Raw genomic sequence first — 16,864 nt, forward strand, 5'->3', positions numbered from 1 at the left:
AAAGGAGGCAGGAAATTAAACACAGTTCAAAAACAAAAAAATTATAATGCAAACTACAAACACACATAAATCAAACATTATCACACTTGCACCTAAGACATAAGAAGTACAACACAATAGGAGTAAATTCATTTTGAAAGTACAATTATCAAAGTTAACAGAGTTCCAATTACTTTTTCTGGGAGCATTTTAGCCACGTGGATATTTTGTTGGAGTTATTATGTAAATGGTAGATCAAAGTCAACTAATCACTTGCAAAAAAACAAATGTGCAGGAAGACCTCAGTGGATTGAGAAGCATCTTTTTTTTTGGGGGAGGAGATGTGTTAGGAGAATGGTGATGTTTGGGGATGAAACCCTGTGTCAATCCACCAACACACACACACACACCCTGAGGCATGTAAACTGATTATAGCCCTCTTACTGAAACTTCTACAATACAGCAGGATTCCACACTTGAACTGGGTTAAGCTCTTAGAAGAGTTACAAGGTACTGATAAGGTACTGGAAGGCAATTTTCACTCAAGACATGTCAGCAACTCTCCACCCATTCTTTCCCTCAGATGTTAACAATTTACTACGGAGATATGATGTGCAGAAACCAGAGGATTAAGACTGATACAAATAAAAATTAGATGCCAGCTTGATTGCACAGCAAAACTTCCAACAGCATTACAAAGGACAAGTTTGACTGAGGATTTGTAAGTGTATCTAGGGCAACCCAAAGTATGTTTGCTTTATTTTAAAAACTAGCCTACACTTCCACCAATTCATTCAAGTATGAGGCTAGGGTCCAGAAGAAACAGCTCCTTAATTTTAAATACAATGCTTAGCACTGTGGAGCTGTGGACTTGGAAAAGGCTAGATGCTGCAGTTACATGATCAGCAATGAAGAAGTCCTTACGCAATCTGTTAGTGCCATCCTCAATACATACAGAAGCAGGGGGGGGGGGGTAAGGGAGAGAAATGATCATTAAGTAACATTTAAATATTGTTTTGGCCAAATCCTTGCAGGATGGAGGAAATGGTGAAATATTTAACTCTGGCAGTACTACATTGTATATTTGACAATGCGACATCTTCTCTGCTAAGGCAATAACTTCAAAATAGATTCTAGTGCGAGAAAGATTTCTTACTATTAGAATTCCAGTCCCCAACCAAATTTCCCTGCCCTGCTGGGTCATAGTCGAATCTTCAGAAATTTTCCTAGTTAATAGCTGTACAGGTGTAAACTAACCAGACACAATGCTGCTGCTGATAATCTTTCCGCCAAGAGATGTAGCGAGTGATTTTGGTACTACAGTGATGATGCTCCCACTTGTAGTTTTCATGTAGGTGGCAGATCCTGGAGATGCGGCCATACGGGCACTGATGGTGGGATTCAATGTAGGACGTGTATAAGTAGTTTGGGTACCTGTTATACAAGAGGACACATAAATATATATAATCACACGAAGAATGTAGAACATTACAGCAGAGCACAGGGCCTATGGACCCACAATAGCATACCAACCTTTTAACCTACTCAAAGATCAATCTAACCCTTCCCTCCCACATAGTCCTCCATTCTTCTATCATCAATGTGTCTTTCTAAGAGTTTCTTAAATGCTCCTACTGTATCTGCCTTGACCACTATCCCTGACAGCACACAGTGGTAGTTTTATGCTATCACTATGCATAAAACTATTTTTGGCATCCCCCTATAATTTTCTCCAATCACCTTATAGTTATGCCCTTCATGTTAGCCATTTTCACCCTAGGAAAAAGACTGGCTCTCAACTCATCTATGCATCATACCATCGTGTATTAACCATTTCTGCCCAAGGCAAAGGCGCTAGCTAGCCACTGGATCTATGCCTTTTAGACCTCTATCGCATTAGCTCTCATCCTCCTTCACTTCAAAGAGAAGTCTGAGCTCGCTGAACCATTCCTCATAAGACATGCTCTCCAATCCAAGCAGCATCCGGGTAAATCACCTCTGTACCATCTCTAAAGCTTCCACATCCTTTCTATAATGAGGTGACCAGAACTGAACACAATACTGCAAGTGTGGTCTAACTGGAGTTTTATAGAGTTGCAGCATTACCACAAGCTCCAATAAAATTTAAAGCACAAACCAACAACATCAATCATTTTCAAATCAAAAGATCACAAACAGGATTTGGACAGTCTGTTTAATGCTGTTTTAAACCTTCTGCAACAATTACCTGTTGGTGTAGTAACCAGTTTGGTTGTCATGATAGCACCATTGCTGCTAACTACCATGATAGGTGAAGTGCTCGTACTAGACATTGTGACCGGCTTAGGCAGAATTTTACTGGGCTGCATCTGCTGCGTTATTATCTTCACACCTGCCAAAAGCACAAGCAACAACTCAGGTTGTGTGTCAGTGGTTTAGGAGCATAACACAAAATCCTTCACTATTCAATAGATTTAACAGCAATGTTAACAGCAACAGTTAGTATTGTATTACAACAAAGCATGGAGTACAGATACAACCAAGCTGTCTTGAAAATAATTTCACTACGTAAGACAGTAACAACTTCACCCGGCAAAGATCTGTCACAAAAGGAAGAAATAGGATTGCTATTTCCCAAATCCATTATAGTTTTATTTAATTATTTAGAGAGACCAGACAGTACAGGCCCTTCTGGCCCAATGAGCCACACTGCACAGCAACCCATCATTTTAACCCTAGCCTAATCACAGGACAATTTACAATGACAAATTAACCTACTAATCAGTACATCTTTGGACTGTGGGCGGAAACCGGAGCACCGAGAAGAAACCCACTTGCTCATGGGGAGGATGTACAAATTATTTACAGAGGACGCTGGAACTGAACTCTGAACTTCAAGGCTCCTAAGCGGTAATAGTATCACTCTAACCACTATGCCATTGTAGTCAAATGGAAAATATAACAGGATGTGGACATTCATAAGACAAATTCCTTTTCATTTATAAGAAATAGAGAAACATTTACATTAAAAAGGGATGATTTGCAAATACAGATTTCCCCCGTTGACTGGCAGTTTGGACTATTTTACCTTAATACTGGAATTCTGCCAGACTCAGTATACCCACAATTAAAACTTTTCAACTTTATTTGGTTCAAATGCAGCCAAGACAAAAATGAGTGTGAAGTAAACCTCACTTTATAGGAAACTGTTAACGGCACTGATTCAAAAATAAGCTTCAAAAACTATTTCATTAAAATTCACATCGTCAGCAAAATAATGTTATGCAGTGAGGATACAAGTGAAAGGACTCGGCTTTGCTGTTGGACTTGTTGTGCTAATAACGAGTTAACCTACTGCACAAACCGATTGTGCTTTCCTCCCTTTACACCATCTTTTCTACTTGGTAATTATGTCATAAATGGAAGATGTGATGGACGCCATGGCAGCTGGAGGAAACATGAGCATGCAGGAACGATAGAACCGGATAGTTTTGTAGAACTAGCTGATCTGTTCCATATCTCCCTTTATAGGAGATTCAAAAAAAAATTCCCTTGCAATGTAAAGTGTTGGGAAACTCCCCACCATTCTCTTGCCCTCTATGTAAGTGGCAGTGAGGGAAGTAAGAGAACTAAAGCAAGTGGATGAGTCTGGACCAGGGACCAGAGGTTGGAGGCTCAATGTCTGTAAGTTTAGAGAGTCTGGGGCCGAGGACTGGAGGCTCAGAGGAAGCCTGTCCTGAGGTTGGAGACCTGTTTGTGAGGGGATGGGAGGGTAGGAAAAGGACTAGTTTTGTTGCTGTCTTGTTTTGTTCTGTTGTTCTTCTTGTCGCTTGTGTTGAACATTGTGGGTATGCTATGTTGGCGCCGGAACCTGAAATAGCAACACCCTCCAAGCATCATCTTGGGACCAGGGCCACGGCATGAGCGCAAAAATATGCCCTTAATACTGAATAAATTAAGAAAGAATAAAAGGAGCTTTACTTTCAGTTTTGTTCCTTCCCACCCCAGGTTTTCTCTTCTCCTTTTAAAGACATGTTCTTGTGCAAGGTAGTTTCATTTCAGATATTCATCCTTTATGGAGATCATGAAAACCTGATGATCACACACATGCACTTTCAACAAATATCTGGACAGTAATCAGAAAATGCTTGTTGATGATTCTATCTTGCATATTAATCAGAGGACAATAATACAATTGTTCTGGCTTTTAGAGGTGCAGTTCATTTTGTATGAACATCACTTCCTGTACATAAACTGTATTCTGTATCATTTCCTGCGCGGGTTGGTTTTGATTTGTTTTGAAGTGTACAGTGGAAACACATACATCTCCATCCACTCCTTATTTGCCTGTAAAATAGCACTATCCATGAGTCTTAGTCTTTGTTAATATTGGTAAACATTTGGTGGATATATTTTGAAGGAAGTATTTATGTTTAAGTTTATCCTTGCACCACAAGTTTACTCTTGTTTACTCTGCGTAGTTTTGAAGTGTGTGTGTATATTATCTTGGTTAACACTGGCTGTGAGAATAATTGACAGTATTAGTATATTCACTACGATTTTATATTGAATTCAATACGTGTTTTACTTGACTTCCTACAGTTTCACAAGTAAAGAGATCTCATTAAAAAGGCTGAAGAAAGCTTCTCTCTCAGATGATTTTTGAGAAAATGTTTAACTCATTGCATAGCTGTGTACATACATATACAGAGAGGGCAGTAGAGCCATTCTGCTGCTGTAAGATAACAAAATAGTGACCAACAACTCTTGGTCTACATGAGCAGGTATCAAAAAGGACTGTGCACTTTAACTACCTAGACTATGCTCTCAGGCTGTAAACCATTTACAAGCCTCAAATCCCAAGCACCTACATACAGCTTGGTCATAGTTTTGTATGATCTGAAATTGAGGGTCTAAAGGTATGCAGGATGTTAATACTGTTGGGTCATTAGGAAGTACATTCAAAATCACAAAACAGGATCTATTACTTGAGCTTTAAATTATTAGCAGCATGGAGTTGTAAATGTAGACCCATGAAACTCTTGACTAGAGCACCTAAATGGCTCTCAGAGTTTAAAAGACTTTAAGCAACACATTATTGTTTGTGGGAGTTAGAGGAACCCAGGTCAGGCAGGAGGAAAATGGACAGTCAATATTCAGGTCCACTGTCCATTTCTGACCATAGATGCTGCCCAACCCGCTGAGTTTCTCCAACTCCTTAGTGTTGCTGAAGATTTCTAGTATCTGCTGTTTCTTGAGTCTCCATTAAAAACCTTTAATATCTTTCTTCAGTTTTCCATTTGCAATTATGGGATAATTTTTGCGCCAAGTGGAAATACTTAATGAAGTCTCTGAAGGGGCAACACACTTAAAAATTTGGCACTTCATTAATAAAACTAAACTTTTCATCATTCTGAGATTGCTCATTCTAATGGGGGTGTTGAAGAACATCTAGCATTGATCTCAGCGTGATGAACTTATTGAAAACTTCAATCTTCAGAGTACAATTAAATGCCAAATTCTTCCAGAAAGTTCATATCAAGCATTCACACTATTAATTTTTAAATATAAAGAAGTGACATGATTGAAGAAAAACCTTTTCTCCAATGAATGTGACTAATGTGATAACTCTGCTAATCCACGATCTGATTGTTTAAAAACCCAGATGATGTCACTTCTGGCTCACAGGATGAAGTTTTCATTGCTCTTTAAAAACTCACTGAGGCCCTACTTCCAGCACCACTTACAATCTCACTGGGCCCCATAAAATCGTCAGTTACCTCAAAAAAAACTAACTTAACACTACTGTGAAATAGCTAAAATAAAAAAACAAATCAATAGTATGTTGTGATTATTAATAGGAATAACATCAAAAATCCCAACAATCCACAAATCCTACACCAAAAGGCAGACAGTGCCAGATTATCAGGGTTTTATTAGTTGAATTTATAAAACAGACAAAAAAAAAAGCATCCATATTATGGTTACTAATCAGCTACATCAGGCTTAGATGAAATCTTTACCACATTTTCAACCTACCCGACTCTTGCTTGATTTGAATGGTGGGTTTGACACCAGGCGAGGTCTGCGACTGCTGGGATTGCTGTTGTGGGGACTGGGAAACCTGTTGTGGCTGCTGCTGTTTGGGAAACTGGGTCAAGATCTGGGTTGGTGTTTTAGGAGACTGAAGCCTAGCTGCAGTGACTTTTACTGCAGTGCCAGATGCAGCTGTCAAAGGAGAAAAGGAGCAGTAGTTCAAAATTCAAACTAATTTACTATCAAAGTACATACGTTCAGTTTATTGCAGGCATTCACGGTTGAACAAAAGATAAAATAGATTCAATGAAAAATTACACACAAAGACAGCAAACAATGTGCAAATGACAAACTGTGCAAACACAGAAAGTAATAAATAAAGAATGAATGAATGGGAGATACTGAGAACACGAGTTGTGGAGTACGACTCCACAGATTGTTCATAATTTTGTTATTAAGTCCATAATTCTGTTATACGAAGTTGTTTAATTAAAGCAGCCCTGTAGCTCATATATTGATTATTTAAAAATACTGTAACAGACACTTATCCCAAAAAAAGACATAGTCAAAGACATACTGTAGCAAGTGCAACTTTAACTTTCCAGTGAAGCACTATCATAAGAGCTAGGTGGACAAAATAACAACCCACAGCATTGTTTAAAAAGTTCTGGAAGGTTTCAGCTCAAGTGTCCTGGACGACAGGTATCAATCAGGTAACAACCCATAAATAGAGGGAGTTTATTTCTCCCAATAGAACCATCCTGTTTTCCCATATTTCAGGCTCTCATCACTGATTAAAAGTAAAGTGCTTCAGACATTCAGGAGTTATAAACGATACCACATTTTAATACCTTACATCAAAAAGCACTATGCACAGTGCATTGTAGCTCACTTCACTAGATGCAATAGCCATCATATGGACAGGTCAATGAATGCCTACATTTCATTTCCCACCATGATAACACTAATGGGGAAAGCTAATAAAAAGCACAGGTTGAAATGCTTGTCATAACGAATGCCTAGAGACAAGCATCCGGAACTGGACGCAAAGCCACGCAGTTCAATCAATAAACTATGCATCTGCTCAATAAACAACTTTCCTGTGCTGTATTGTTCTAGGTCCAAACTTCATTTTTGCTGTTTGTGGTGTCATCCCAGTACTAATACAATCAGAATCAGGTTTAATATCACTGACACATCATGAAATTTATGTTTTGTGCCAGCAATGCATCGAAATACGTAAAAAAACACTATAACTTGAAATAAGAAATGTACATAAAAACTAAATTCAATTATTAGTGCAAGTAGTGAGGTAGTGCTCACTTTTGCTTACTTTTATTTGTGTATGTGAAATGACTCAAAATGAAAATTTGGAGGATATTTTTTAAATGATATATAACATGACTGCTTAAAACTAATACAATATTTCTATTACCTTGAGCTATCGTTGACATTACAACAGAAGATGTTGACGAAATCATAGACATAGCAGTGGCAGAGGATGAAGGAGTGCTGCCGACAGTAAAGGGCGGCTGCGTGGCAGTGATGACCATTGGCTGTCGTTGTGTGGTGGTGGTAATGACAGACGTTGGCACAAGTTTGGTGACAGCTGCATAATTATGAGACTTGGACAGAATATTGGGTACAAACGTTGAACTCGGCGATGTGGTTACAATTATCACCTGTTTTTTAAACAAATACAAAGAAAAATTATAAATCATTGAGTCATTATCCCACCTTTCATAACCTTAGGTGGTTCCAAAAATGTCTAAATAAAATTAAGTACATTTTAGAAATATAATCTCTGATTAAGCATCTATTAGAGTGATGCCTTGTATAAAGGTCTATTCTAATGAAGTTCATTATTGATTTTTATTTAGCTTATTAATAACAGCTCCAAGTGGTTAAACATTTTAAAAATATTAACAGTACTGAATCATGGGGAGGCATGGTAGCAGAGCAATTAGTGGAATGCTATAACAGCACCAGTGATCAGGGTTCAATTTCTGCTGCTGTCTATAAGGAGTTAGTATGTTCTCATAACTGCATGAGTTTCCTCTGAGAGCTCTGGTTTCCTATCATATTCCATAGAAGTTAGTAAGTTGGGGGCATGCTATGTCAGAGCTTGAAGTGTGGTAACTGAGGACAGGCCCCAGCACATCCTCGGACCGCGCCTGTCGTTGACGCATTTCCCTATTTCCATGAACTAGTGACAAATAAAGCTAATCTTTATTCTTATTATGAAATTCTCCAACAATCAGTTAAAAAATGAGCATTCAGTACTTAACAGGACCAAAATAAGGAAGCTTACAGGAGAGAAATAGGTGACGGTAGCTGACACTCATGCCACATTTGAATATGTTCCTGAATTGCCAGGCACAGAAGCCTCTTCACCAAGCTCTCAGAAATAGAATTGGTATAGATGAGTACATAGTGGTCAACCTGGACTTGCTGAGCTGAAGAACTTGCTTCTTGTGATATGACTATGAAACATGATTCATGTTATAAATGTCAAAGCCATTAAAAGTGTTCTACTTTTATCTGTTCATCAACAAAATGGGAGATACATTCATTATACTTCCCTAATTACCTGTGATAATCAACCACAAGTCAAAAGATGGTTCAGTTAGGGAAAGGATGGCAAATTTCCATCCTTGAAGGACCAAACTTTACTTGATGCTTCTTATCCAAAAAAGACAACCTAGTAATGTCAAAGCCACATACATCAAAGTTGCTGGTGAACGCAGCAGGCCAGGCAGCATCTATAGGAAGAGGCGCAGTCGACGTTTCAGGCCGAGACCCTTCGTCAGGACTAACTGAAGGAAGAGTGAGTAAGGGATTTGAAAGCTGGAGGGGGAGGGGGAGATCCAAAATGATAGGAGAAGACAGGAGGGGGAGGGATGGAGCCAAGAGCTGGACAGGTGATAGGCAGAAGGGGATACGAGAGGATCATGGGACAGGAGGTCCGGGAAGAAGCCACTAGTTTTCTTAAATTCAAGATTTGATTTTTAATTTATTGAACTTACCTCCAAGAGGACCACAACCTTGTCGTAGTGTTTGGAGGCTTGTGTGCCTCAATGACCTAGAGAGCTCTGTTGGCTGGAGACAGGGCCTTATGCTTTGGCTGTTGGTTGGGTCACCCATACCAAACAGGTTAAAGGGTAGAAGCAAGACTAAGAGTAGTTCACCATTTCTCCAGGTTCGGATGTTCAGCTCAGGGCTAACAACCTTGACTGGTCAAAAAACAATTGTTACGGAAACAGCAATGAAGAATCCTTCTATACATACAGAGATGGAGGACCTTCATTGCTGCACTAAACAACAGCAGCGTAATGTGCAGTAGGATATTGAACTTAAATGTCCCATGTATTGTATTTCCAAGTGCATGATCCAGAACCTTTCAGTTTAGTTTTTTATTGATTTAGAAATACAGCAGGGAATATGCCCTTCCAGCCTACCACTCTGAGCCGCCCAGCAACCCATTGATCTAACCCTAGTTTAATGAATTTACAATGACCAATTAACCTACTAACTGTATGTCTTTGGACTATAGAAGGAAACCAGAGCACCCAGAGGAAACCCATGGGAAGAACATACAAACTTTCTTACAGAGGACCCCAGAAATGAACTTCAAACTCTGCCTCCCCAATCTGTAACAGCATCATGCTAAACACTATGCTACCATGTCACCCTCACTTTGATTTTCAGGTAAGCTGCTGGACTAGTAGACAGATGCTAGAAATCAGAGATGAAAACTAAAAACTGCTGGGAAAATATCATCAGGTTAGATCACACCTGTGAAAAAAGAAAACACAACATTTCAGTACATGATCTTTCATCAGAACACAAACATTCTTGGTAGCAGACAAAGTAGGGAAGGACCAAATATCATCAACCTCTCCACCTTCTATGCTGCCAAAATTAACATGTCCTGTTAACATCAGGATTAACAGAACTTTCTCAGTTCTGAAGAAAGACACAGACCTGAAATGCTGGTTCTTTTTCTACAGATGCTGTCTGAACTGAGGAGTTTTCCAGCAGTTGATTTAATTCCATTAACTATTGTATATTACATATCCTTAGTTGGAGCATCTACAATTTAATTTGAGAATCCCTTTGAAGTTTTGTTCCCAATTCTTTTACCACTTCTCTTAAAAATATTTATTTCGAGATACAGCACAGATTAGGCCATTCCAACCCTTCAAGCTGTGCCGCCCAGCAACCCCTGACTTAACCCCAGCCTAATCACAGGACAATTTACAATGACCAATTAACCTTCTAACTGGTACATCTTTGGACTGTGGGAGGAAACTGGAGCACCCAGAGAAAATCCACGTGTTCCACAGGAAGTATGTACAAACTCCTTACAGAGGAATCTGGGACTGAACTCCGAACTTCAATGCCTCAAACTGTAATAGTGTCACACTAACAACTACGCCAATGTGACATCCATTTAGCCACGCTGAAGAAGGTTCTAAGGAAACCAGTTACACATTATTTTAAATCAATAAGATTGAACGAGTACAGAGAAAATTTACAACTATATTGCTGTGGCTTGAGGACTTAAGTTATAGTGAAAGGTCAAATAGATCAGGACTTCATTCTCTGGAGCATAGGAGAATGAGGGTAGATTTGACACAGGTATAAAAAGTTATGAGGGGTACAGACAGGGCAAATGCAAGTAGGCTTTTTCCACCGAGGTTGGGTGAGACTAGAACTAGAGGTTATAGATTAAGGGTGAAGGGTGAAATATTTAAGGGGAACCCAAGAGGGAACTTTTTCACTAAGAGGATGGTGCAAGTATAGAACAAGTGAAGTAGTGGATGTAGATTCGATTGCAAGATATATGAGAAGTTCATATAGGTACATGTATGGAAGGGGCATGGAGAGGTATGGTCCAGCTGCAGGTTAACGGGACTAGGCAGAATAACTGTTTAGCATGGACTGAATAGGCCAAAGGGTTTGTTTCTGTGCTGTAGTGCTCTATGACTCTATGGTTTTAATCATCTATCTGGCTCATCTGTTCCACAGGACAAAGCAACATTGCACGAACCTTACCAATTATTTGCAGTACTAAAGGTAAGCAAATCCGAATTAGTTTATTATTCTCACATGTATCGAGACACAGTGAAAAGCCTGTCTTTTGGAGTTTCTGGGAGGGACTATTGAAATCTTTTTCTATAATAAAGATACTGCACAAGTGATCATTGGGTACTTGCTGTGCATAGACTTCAGAATTATTTATTAATCACGCGTGCATCCAAACACACAGTGAAATGCATCACTTGTGCTAACAACCAACACGACTTACAGATGTACTAGAGACAGCCCGGAAGTGTCTCCACACATTCTGACGCTGACACACCATGTTCAGCAGAATGACACAAGCATGAACAGTAACAGCAAAACACACACACACACACACACCCACCCCTCCAAACCCAGGACAGCCTGCCTCTGGGACTCCAACCTCTAATACCTAGCCTGAACTCACAGACAACAGCCCTCCAACTTTGGGACATGCCAACCTATGTAATCTTGTTAACAAGAAATAAAACATGATAAAGCTTGTCTTGCACACTATTCATAAAGAGCGAATCATTACACCTTGCATGGAGGTAGAACAAAGTAAAACAATAAAAACAAGTTCTACTTAAAATGGAATTCCATTGCAGTTCCATTGTTCTCTCTCATTCTTTTGAAAAAAGTTACAACCCAAGACAACTGCAAAACAGACATACCTTCTGAGTAGTTGTGTTTGTTGTTTGGGTTGTGGGCTTTGTGAAAGTTATCTTCACTGGCGACATGTGCGAGGGAATGGAGTTTGCAATGCTCTGCATGATGTTGCTCACTTTTGGGCTACTTCCAACAGGAACTGCAATGGACTTGGCAACCGGTGTGGCTGACTTGGGAACCTCTTTCAGTACCACAGGGGAAGAACTTGATGAATTTGTACGCCTGCGTTTACGAGGTTTATCATCTTCATCAGCACAGCTAACACCTGCACATTAAAGAAAGGTAAGCCCCAAAATTAATGAGCTGCAGAAGAAATCCACTGAAATTGATATATTAAGAGCTTAATTTTCCCCCAGCATGTTGAAACTGCCAGTCTATACTCAGTGGCCACTTTATTAGGAACCTCCTATAATTTTCATGGCCTTCTGCTGCTGTAGCCCATCCATTCCAAGGTTCGATGTGTGGTCTGTTCAGAGATGCTCTTCTGCACACCACTGTTGTAATGCATGGTTATTTGAGTTATTGTCGCCTTCCTGTCAGTTTGAACCAGTCTGGCCTCTCCCATTAACAAGGCACTTTTGCCCAAAGACCTGCCACCCACTGGATGTTTTCGTTTGTTCTATAAACTCTAGAGCAGGGATTCCTAACCTGGGGTCCACGACTCTTGCTTCCTGGTATTGGTCCATGGCATAAAACCCCTGGTTTAGGCTGTTGTGTGTGAAAACCCCAGGAGATCAGCAGTTTCTGAGATACTCAAAGCACACCATCTGGCACCAACAATCACTCCATGGTCAAAGTCACTTAGATAGCATGTCTTCTGCATTCTGATGGCTGGTCTGAACCACAACGGAACCTCTTGACCATGACTGCATACTTTTAAGCACTGAATTGCTGCCACATGATTGGCCGATAGGATACTTGCATTAATGAGCAGATGTACAGGTGTAACTAATAAAAGGGCCACTGAGTGTAGTAATATATTTTCAGTTATTCTTTGGACTGAATGTGAATTTTTCACCAACACAGGAATGCCAAGTAACCTAACCATGAAGGCATCAGTATCAAATTCAACCTTCCTGCTTATACACTTCCCAAAGCAAAAGCTCGATGAATTGCAAACAGATTTGATGACTGGCCAAAGGGTAGCAATGGTAAATTATGCTGCTACTGGCTTTTCCTGCTGCACTTAGCTAATTCTGCAGATAACAGATCAAAAACCAGGATTGCTTAGCCTGCATTGCGAATATCACAACAGACATTTGACATTTTTAATAAATCATCAGGATTGCTTTATGATTACATTATCATTTCCTTGCATTTAAGTTGCATAATCTGTGCCAAATTAAGATTCCTCTGCAGTCTTAAGCACAAAAGTCTAGACAAACACGAACACAGTACAAGTATTACATCATTGGAGAAAACACCTTTCAACTGAGACATTAAACTGAGCAACTCCTAAAAAGATCTCATGACACCCTTTCAAGGCAGAGCAGTTTACAGCCTAGAGTCAATAGTTATCCCTCAATCAACATCTCTAAACGTGATTGCCTTGTCTTATCAGACAGTATATATGTGACTAGCAAGTCCCAAGTTCTGGAATTCAGTAAGATTCTGCATTTCACTTTCTTCTATTAAGATGTTTTTAAAACATAGCCCTTTGATAAGCTTTCTGGTCATCTCTCTTAATTTACTCTTCCATGCTAAAACATCCATAACAGTTTACAACAATGACAGGCAGCCATTCAGCCCATCGTACTAAAGCTGGATGCGGAGGAGCTAATGAACCGAATCTGACTGCCCAGCTCTGTCTGGCCTGATGAGTTATCATACAGAATCACCTGAACCTATTACTGTAGCTTTGAGAATGGTGCTAATTATTTACAAACATCACAAGCTGTTGCTTTTCTATTTGTTACTTTTCTACAAGTCAGAATAAACCTACATCCTCAGTCATTCATGGCTCCTCAGGAAACTAGTCCAACCTATTGAGACCTCACAAATTACAACGTTTACCTCCAGTGTTCCCAAGAAAATCACCATAGCCAATCCTTCCTCATATAATATTTTCTGCTTTGCGAGTCCTTTCAGAATCTTGTCTGGCACTATTATCTGGCTATAACGAGGACTTGGACAAACTTATTATCTCTGGAGCAGCAGAGGCTGAAGGGTGATCTGATAGAGGTTTATAAGATTATGAGAGACATAGATACAGCAGACAGACAGTATCTCGCGAAGTTCACGAGGATGATTCTGAGGAGCGTTTGGCAGCTTTGGGCCTATAATCACTGGAATTTAGAAGAATGCAGGGAAAATCTCATTGAAACCTACTGAATGTTAAAAGAACTAGGTACGGTAGATGTTGGAGAAGATGTTTCTTATGTTGGGGGTATCCAGAACTAAAGGGCACAGCCTCAAAATTGAGCGGCGACCTTTTAGAATAGTGGTCGCCAACCTTTTTAAGCCCAAGATCCCCTACCTCGGCTTTAGTGAAAGGCAAGATCTACCCACTAAATCGTTTAGAGAAAAAACAACTCAGATTGTACTTCCAACTTGAGGCCTTTTATTTGGGCTAATTGTATTTGAATTACATAAAATGCTTTTGTCAAACTTTCAAATTAATTCAACCAAGAAAACATTGTAACTAGAATATCAAACAGGCCATAACGGTCTTTCTTTAAGAATATTACAATACTTCATACCTTTTGTAGTAACTTCTACTTTGAAAAAGGACCACTCGACAACTTCATGTCCAAAGGAACAACATTACCTGGGACAGCAAAATCAATGTGGCGGAGGGGCTTATACAGACATGCACAGAAAAGACCGGAAGTAAAACCCCACAACCCCGGAAACAACCTCTGTTTACAAACAGCTTTCCATTGCGGAAGTATTGCTATATTACCATTACCCTAATTGGTATTAACTTATCTTTATAATGATCACATTACAACACTTCTCCCACTTTAAATTCCAACATTCCTCAAATGTAAAAGAACTGGGAAACAAAAAACAGTGGTGTCATTATCTTGCGTACCTCTGAAACTTATACTAGTGTCTAGGGTTGTCAACTTTCTCACTCCCAAATAAGGGACAAAAGTAGCAGTCAAATACGGGACACTTGTGTTTACCCCGAGAAAGACTACCATGACCACGAAGCCTTGAGCGGGCACCTGTGTGCGCATATGTGACGTGCGCATACGTGCGTACGCATGCATGTACGTGCCGATTTTTTTCTACAAATCCATTTTGGCTTAATCTTCCGTATTCTGTTAAGTGAAACTACACTGTACATACATTATTTCTACTTCATATAGGCTGTGTATTTATCATACCATTCCTGCTTTTACTATATGTTAGTGTTATTTTAGGTTTTGTGTGTTATTTGGTATGATTTGGTAGGTTATTTTCTGGGTCTGGGAATGCTCAAAAATTTTTCCCATATAAATTAACGGTAATTGCTTCTTCACTTTATGCCATTTCGGCTTACAAACGGTTTCATAGGAACGCTCTACCTTAGTGGGGGAAATACAGGACAAGGGCGGTCCTGTAAGGGACAAATCAATTTAGCCAATATACGGGATGTCCTGGCTAATACGGGACAGTTGGCAACCCTACTAGTGTCTCAGTAACAGTTTACCAATAGAAAACACCTGAAAAACGTGGCAGATTCAACATTCAGTCTAACAAAGGAAACTGTCCATTCAAATATTCAGTCTGTCAGGAGGTTTGCGAGGGCACTGTGCTGCAACAGATGAAAATTATGACATCTAAGTACAGGAGCCGTCTTACTGACAAGACACCTTATAGACTGTCTCAAACTGGCTGTCTGTAGTTATGAGCCAAATTTCAGGGAACTAGCAGAAAGTATTCAGCCCCAGTCATCACACTGAGTGCAACAGTCAATTTTTATTCATTTATTTTTCGTGTTGAAATAGAATTAAATAATGAAACATAGAATTAAAGGTGTTGTAATGTGAGCATTATAAGAATAAGTAATACTAATTATGATAGTATGTCCAGGTTGCGGGGTTTTACTTCCGGTCTTTTCTACCGCGGTGCATGGCGGGGGAGCTACACACATGTGCACTGGCAGAAAGAACGGAACTAAAACCCCGCAACCCGGAAACAATCTCTCTTTACAAACAGCTTTCAGTAGCCGAAGTATTGTTATATTACCACTATCCTAATTAGTATTACTTATTTTTATAATGCTCACATTACAACAGTATTTGTGTATTTATTTTTCATTTTTATCGGGATCTACTCGGAAAGTCTCAAAGATCGACCGGTTGGCGACCATTATTTTAGAACAAAGGAGGAATTTTGTTAGCCAGAAAGTAGTGAATCTGTGAATGCTCTGCCACAGACTAGGTGGAGGCCAAGTCCATGGGTATTTTTAAGGCAGAAGTTGATTGTATCCTGATCGGCCAGGCATCAAAGGACAAGGCGAGAAGGCAGGTGTATGGGATTGAGTGGGATCTGGGATTAGCCATGATGGAATGGCAGAGCATACTCGATAGGCTGAATGGCCTAATTCTGCACCTATGTCTTATGGTCTGTCCTTTTCCCAAGATTGAAATGTCTAATACCATTTAAGGTGAGAGGAGGTAGGTTCAAAGGAAGGGTATGGGGCAAGTTTTTTTTTATTATTATTATTAAACACAGAGAGTGGTGGGTGCCTGGAATGTGCTGCCTGGGGTGGTGATACAGGCAGAAACATTAGAGACTTCTAACAGACATTTAGATATACCCATGAATGTGTGAAAAATGGAATGATATGGACATTGTGTAGGCAGAAAAAACTAGTTAGCCATTTGATTACTAATTTAATTGATTTGGCACAACGTTATGGGCTGAAAGGCCAGGTCTTGTGCTGTACTGGTCTATGTTCTATACTCCATTATATCCAGTAAGGTGGCAACATGAATTGTAGACAGTAGTTTATTCATTTATTGAGATACATTATGCAATTGGCTCTTCCAGCCATTCAAACCACATCACCCAGCAACCCCTAATTTAGCCCTAGCCTAACACAGGGCAATTTACAATGACCAATTAACCTACCAACTGGTACGCCTTTGGACTCACACCCCACAGAGGAAATCCATGGGGTCAGAGGAAGAACGCGCAAGCT

The 16,864-nt window shown here is 39.7% G+C and overlaps 1 protein-coding gene across 1 annotated transcript in view; it reads right to left on the reverse strand.

Annotated features, from left to right (window-relative positions):
- Positions 1–16,864, reverse strand: part of emsy (EMSY transcriptional repressor, BRCA2 interacting) — an 89,251-nt gene that overhangs the window by 49,530 nt on the left and 22,857 nt on the right. The window contains exons 7-11 of the mRNA XM_063054648.1: positions 11,736–11,995; positions 7,430–7,676; positions 5,998–6,186; positions 2,207–2,350; positions 1,237–1,413 (exon numbers count right to left, since the gene is read on the reverse strand). Of these exons, the coding sequence (XP_062910718.1) occupies positions 1,237–1,413; positions 2,207–2,350; positions 5,998–6,186; positions 7,430–7,676; positions 11,736–11,995 (1,017 nt within the window). The remainder of the gene's footprint in view (positions 1–1,236; positions 1,414–2,206; positions 2,351–5,997; positions 6,187–7,429; positions 7,677–11,735; positions 11,996–16,864) is intronic.

Source organism: Mobula hypostoma, chromosome 7 (assembly GCF_963921235.1).
Source record: "Mobula hypostoma chromosome 7, sMobHyp1.1, whole genome shotgun sequence".
In the NCBI taxonomy this organism is placed as follows: Eukaryota; Metazoa; Chordata; class Chondrichthyes; order Myliobatiformes; family Myliobatidae; genus Mobula; species Mobula hypostoma.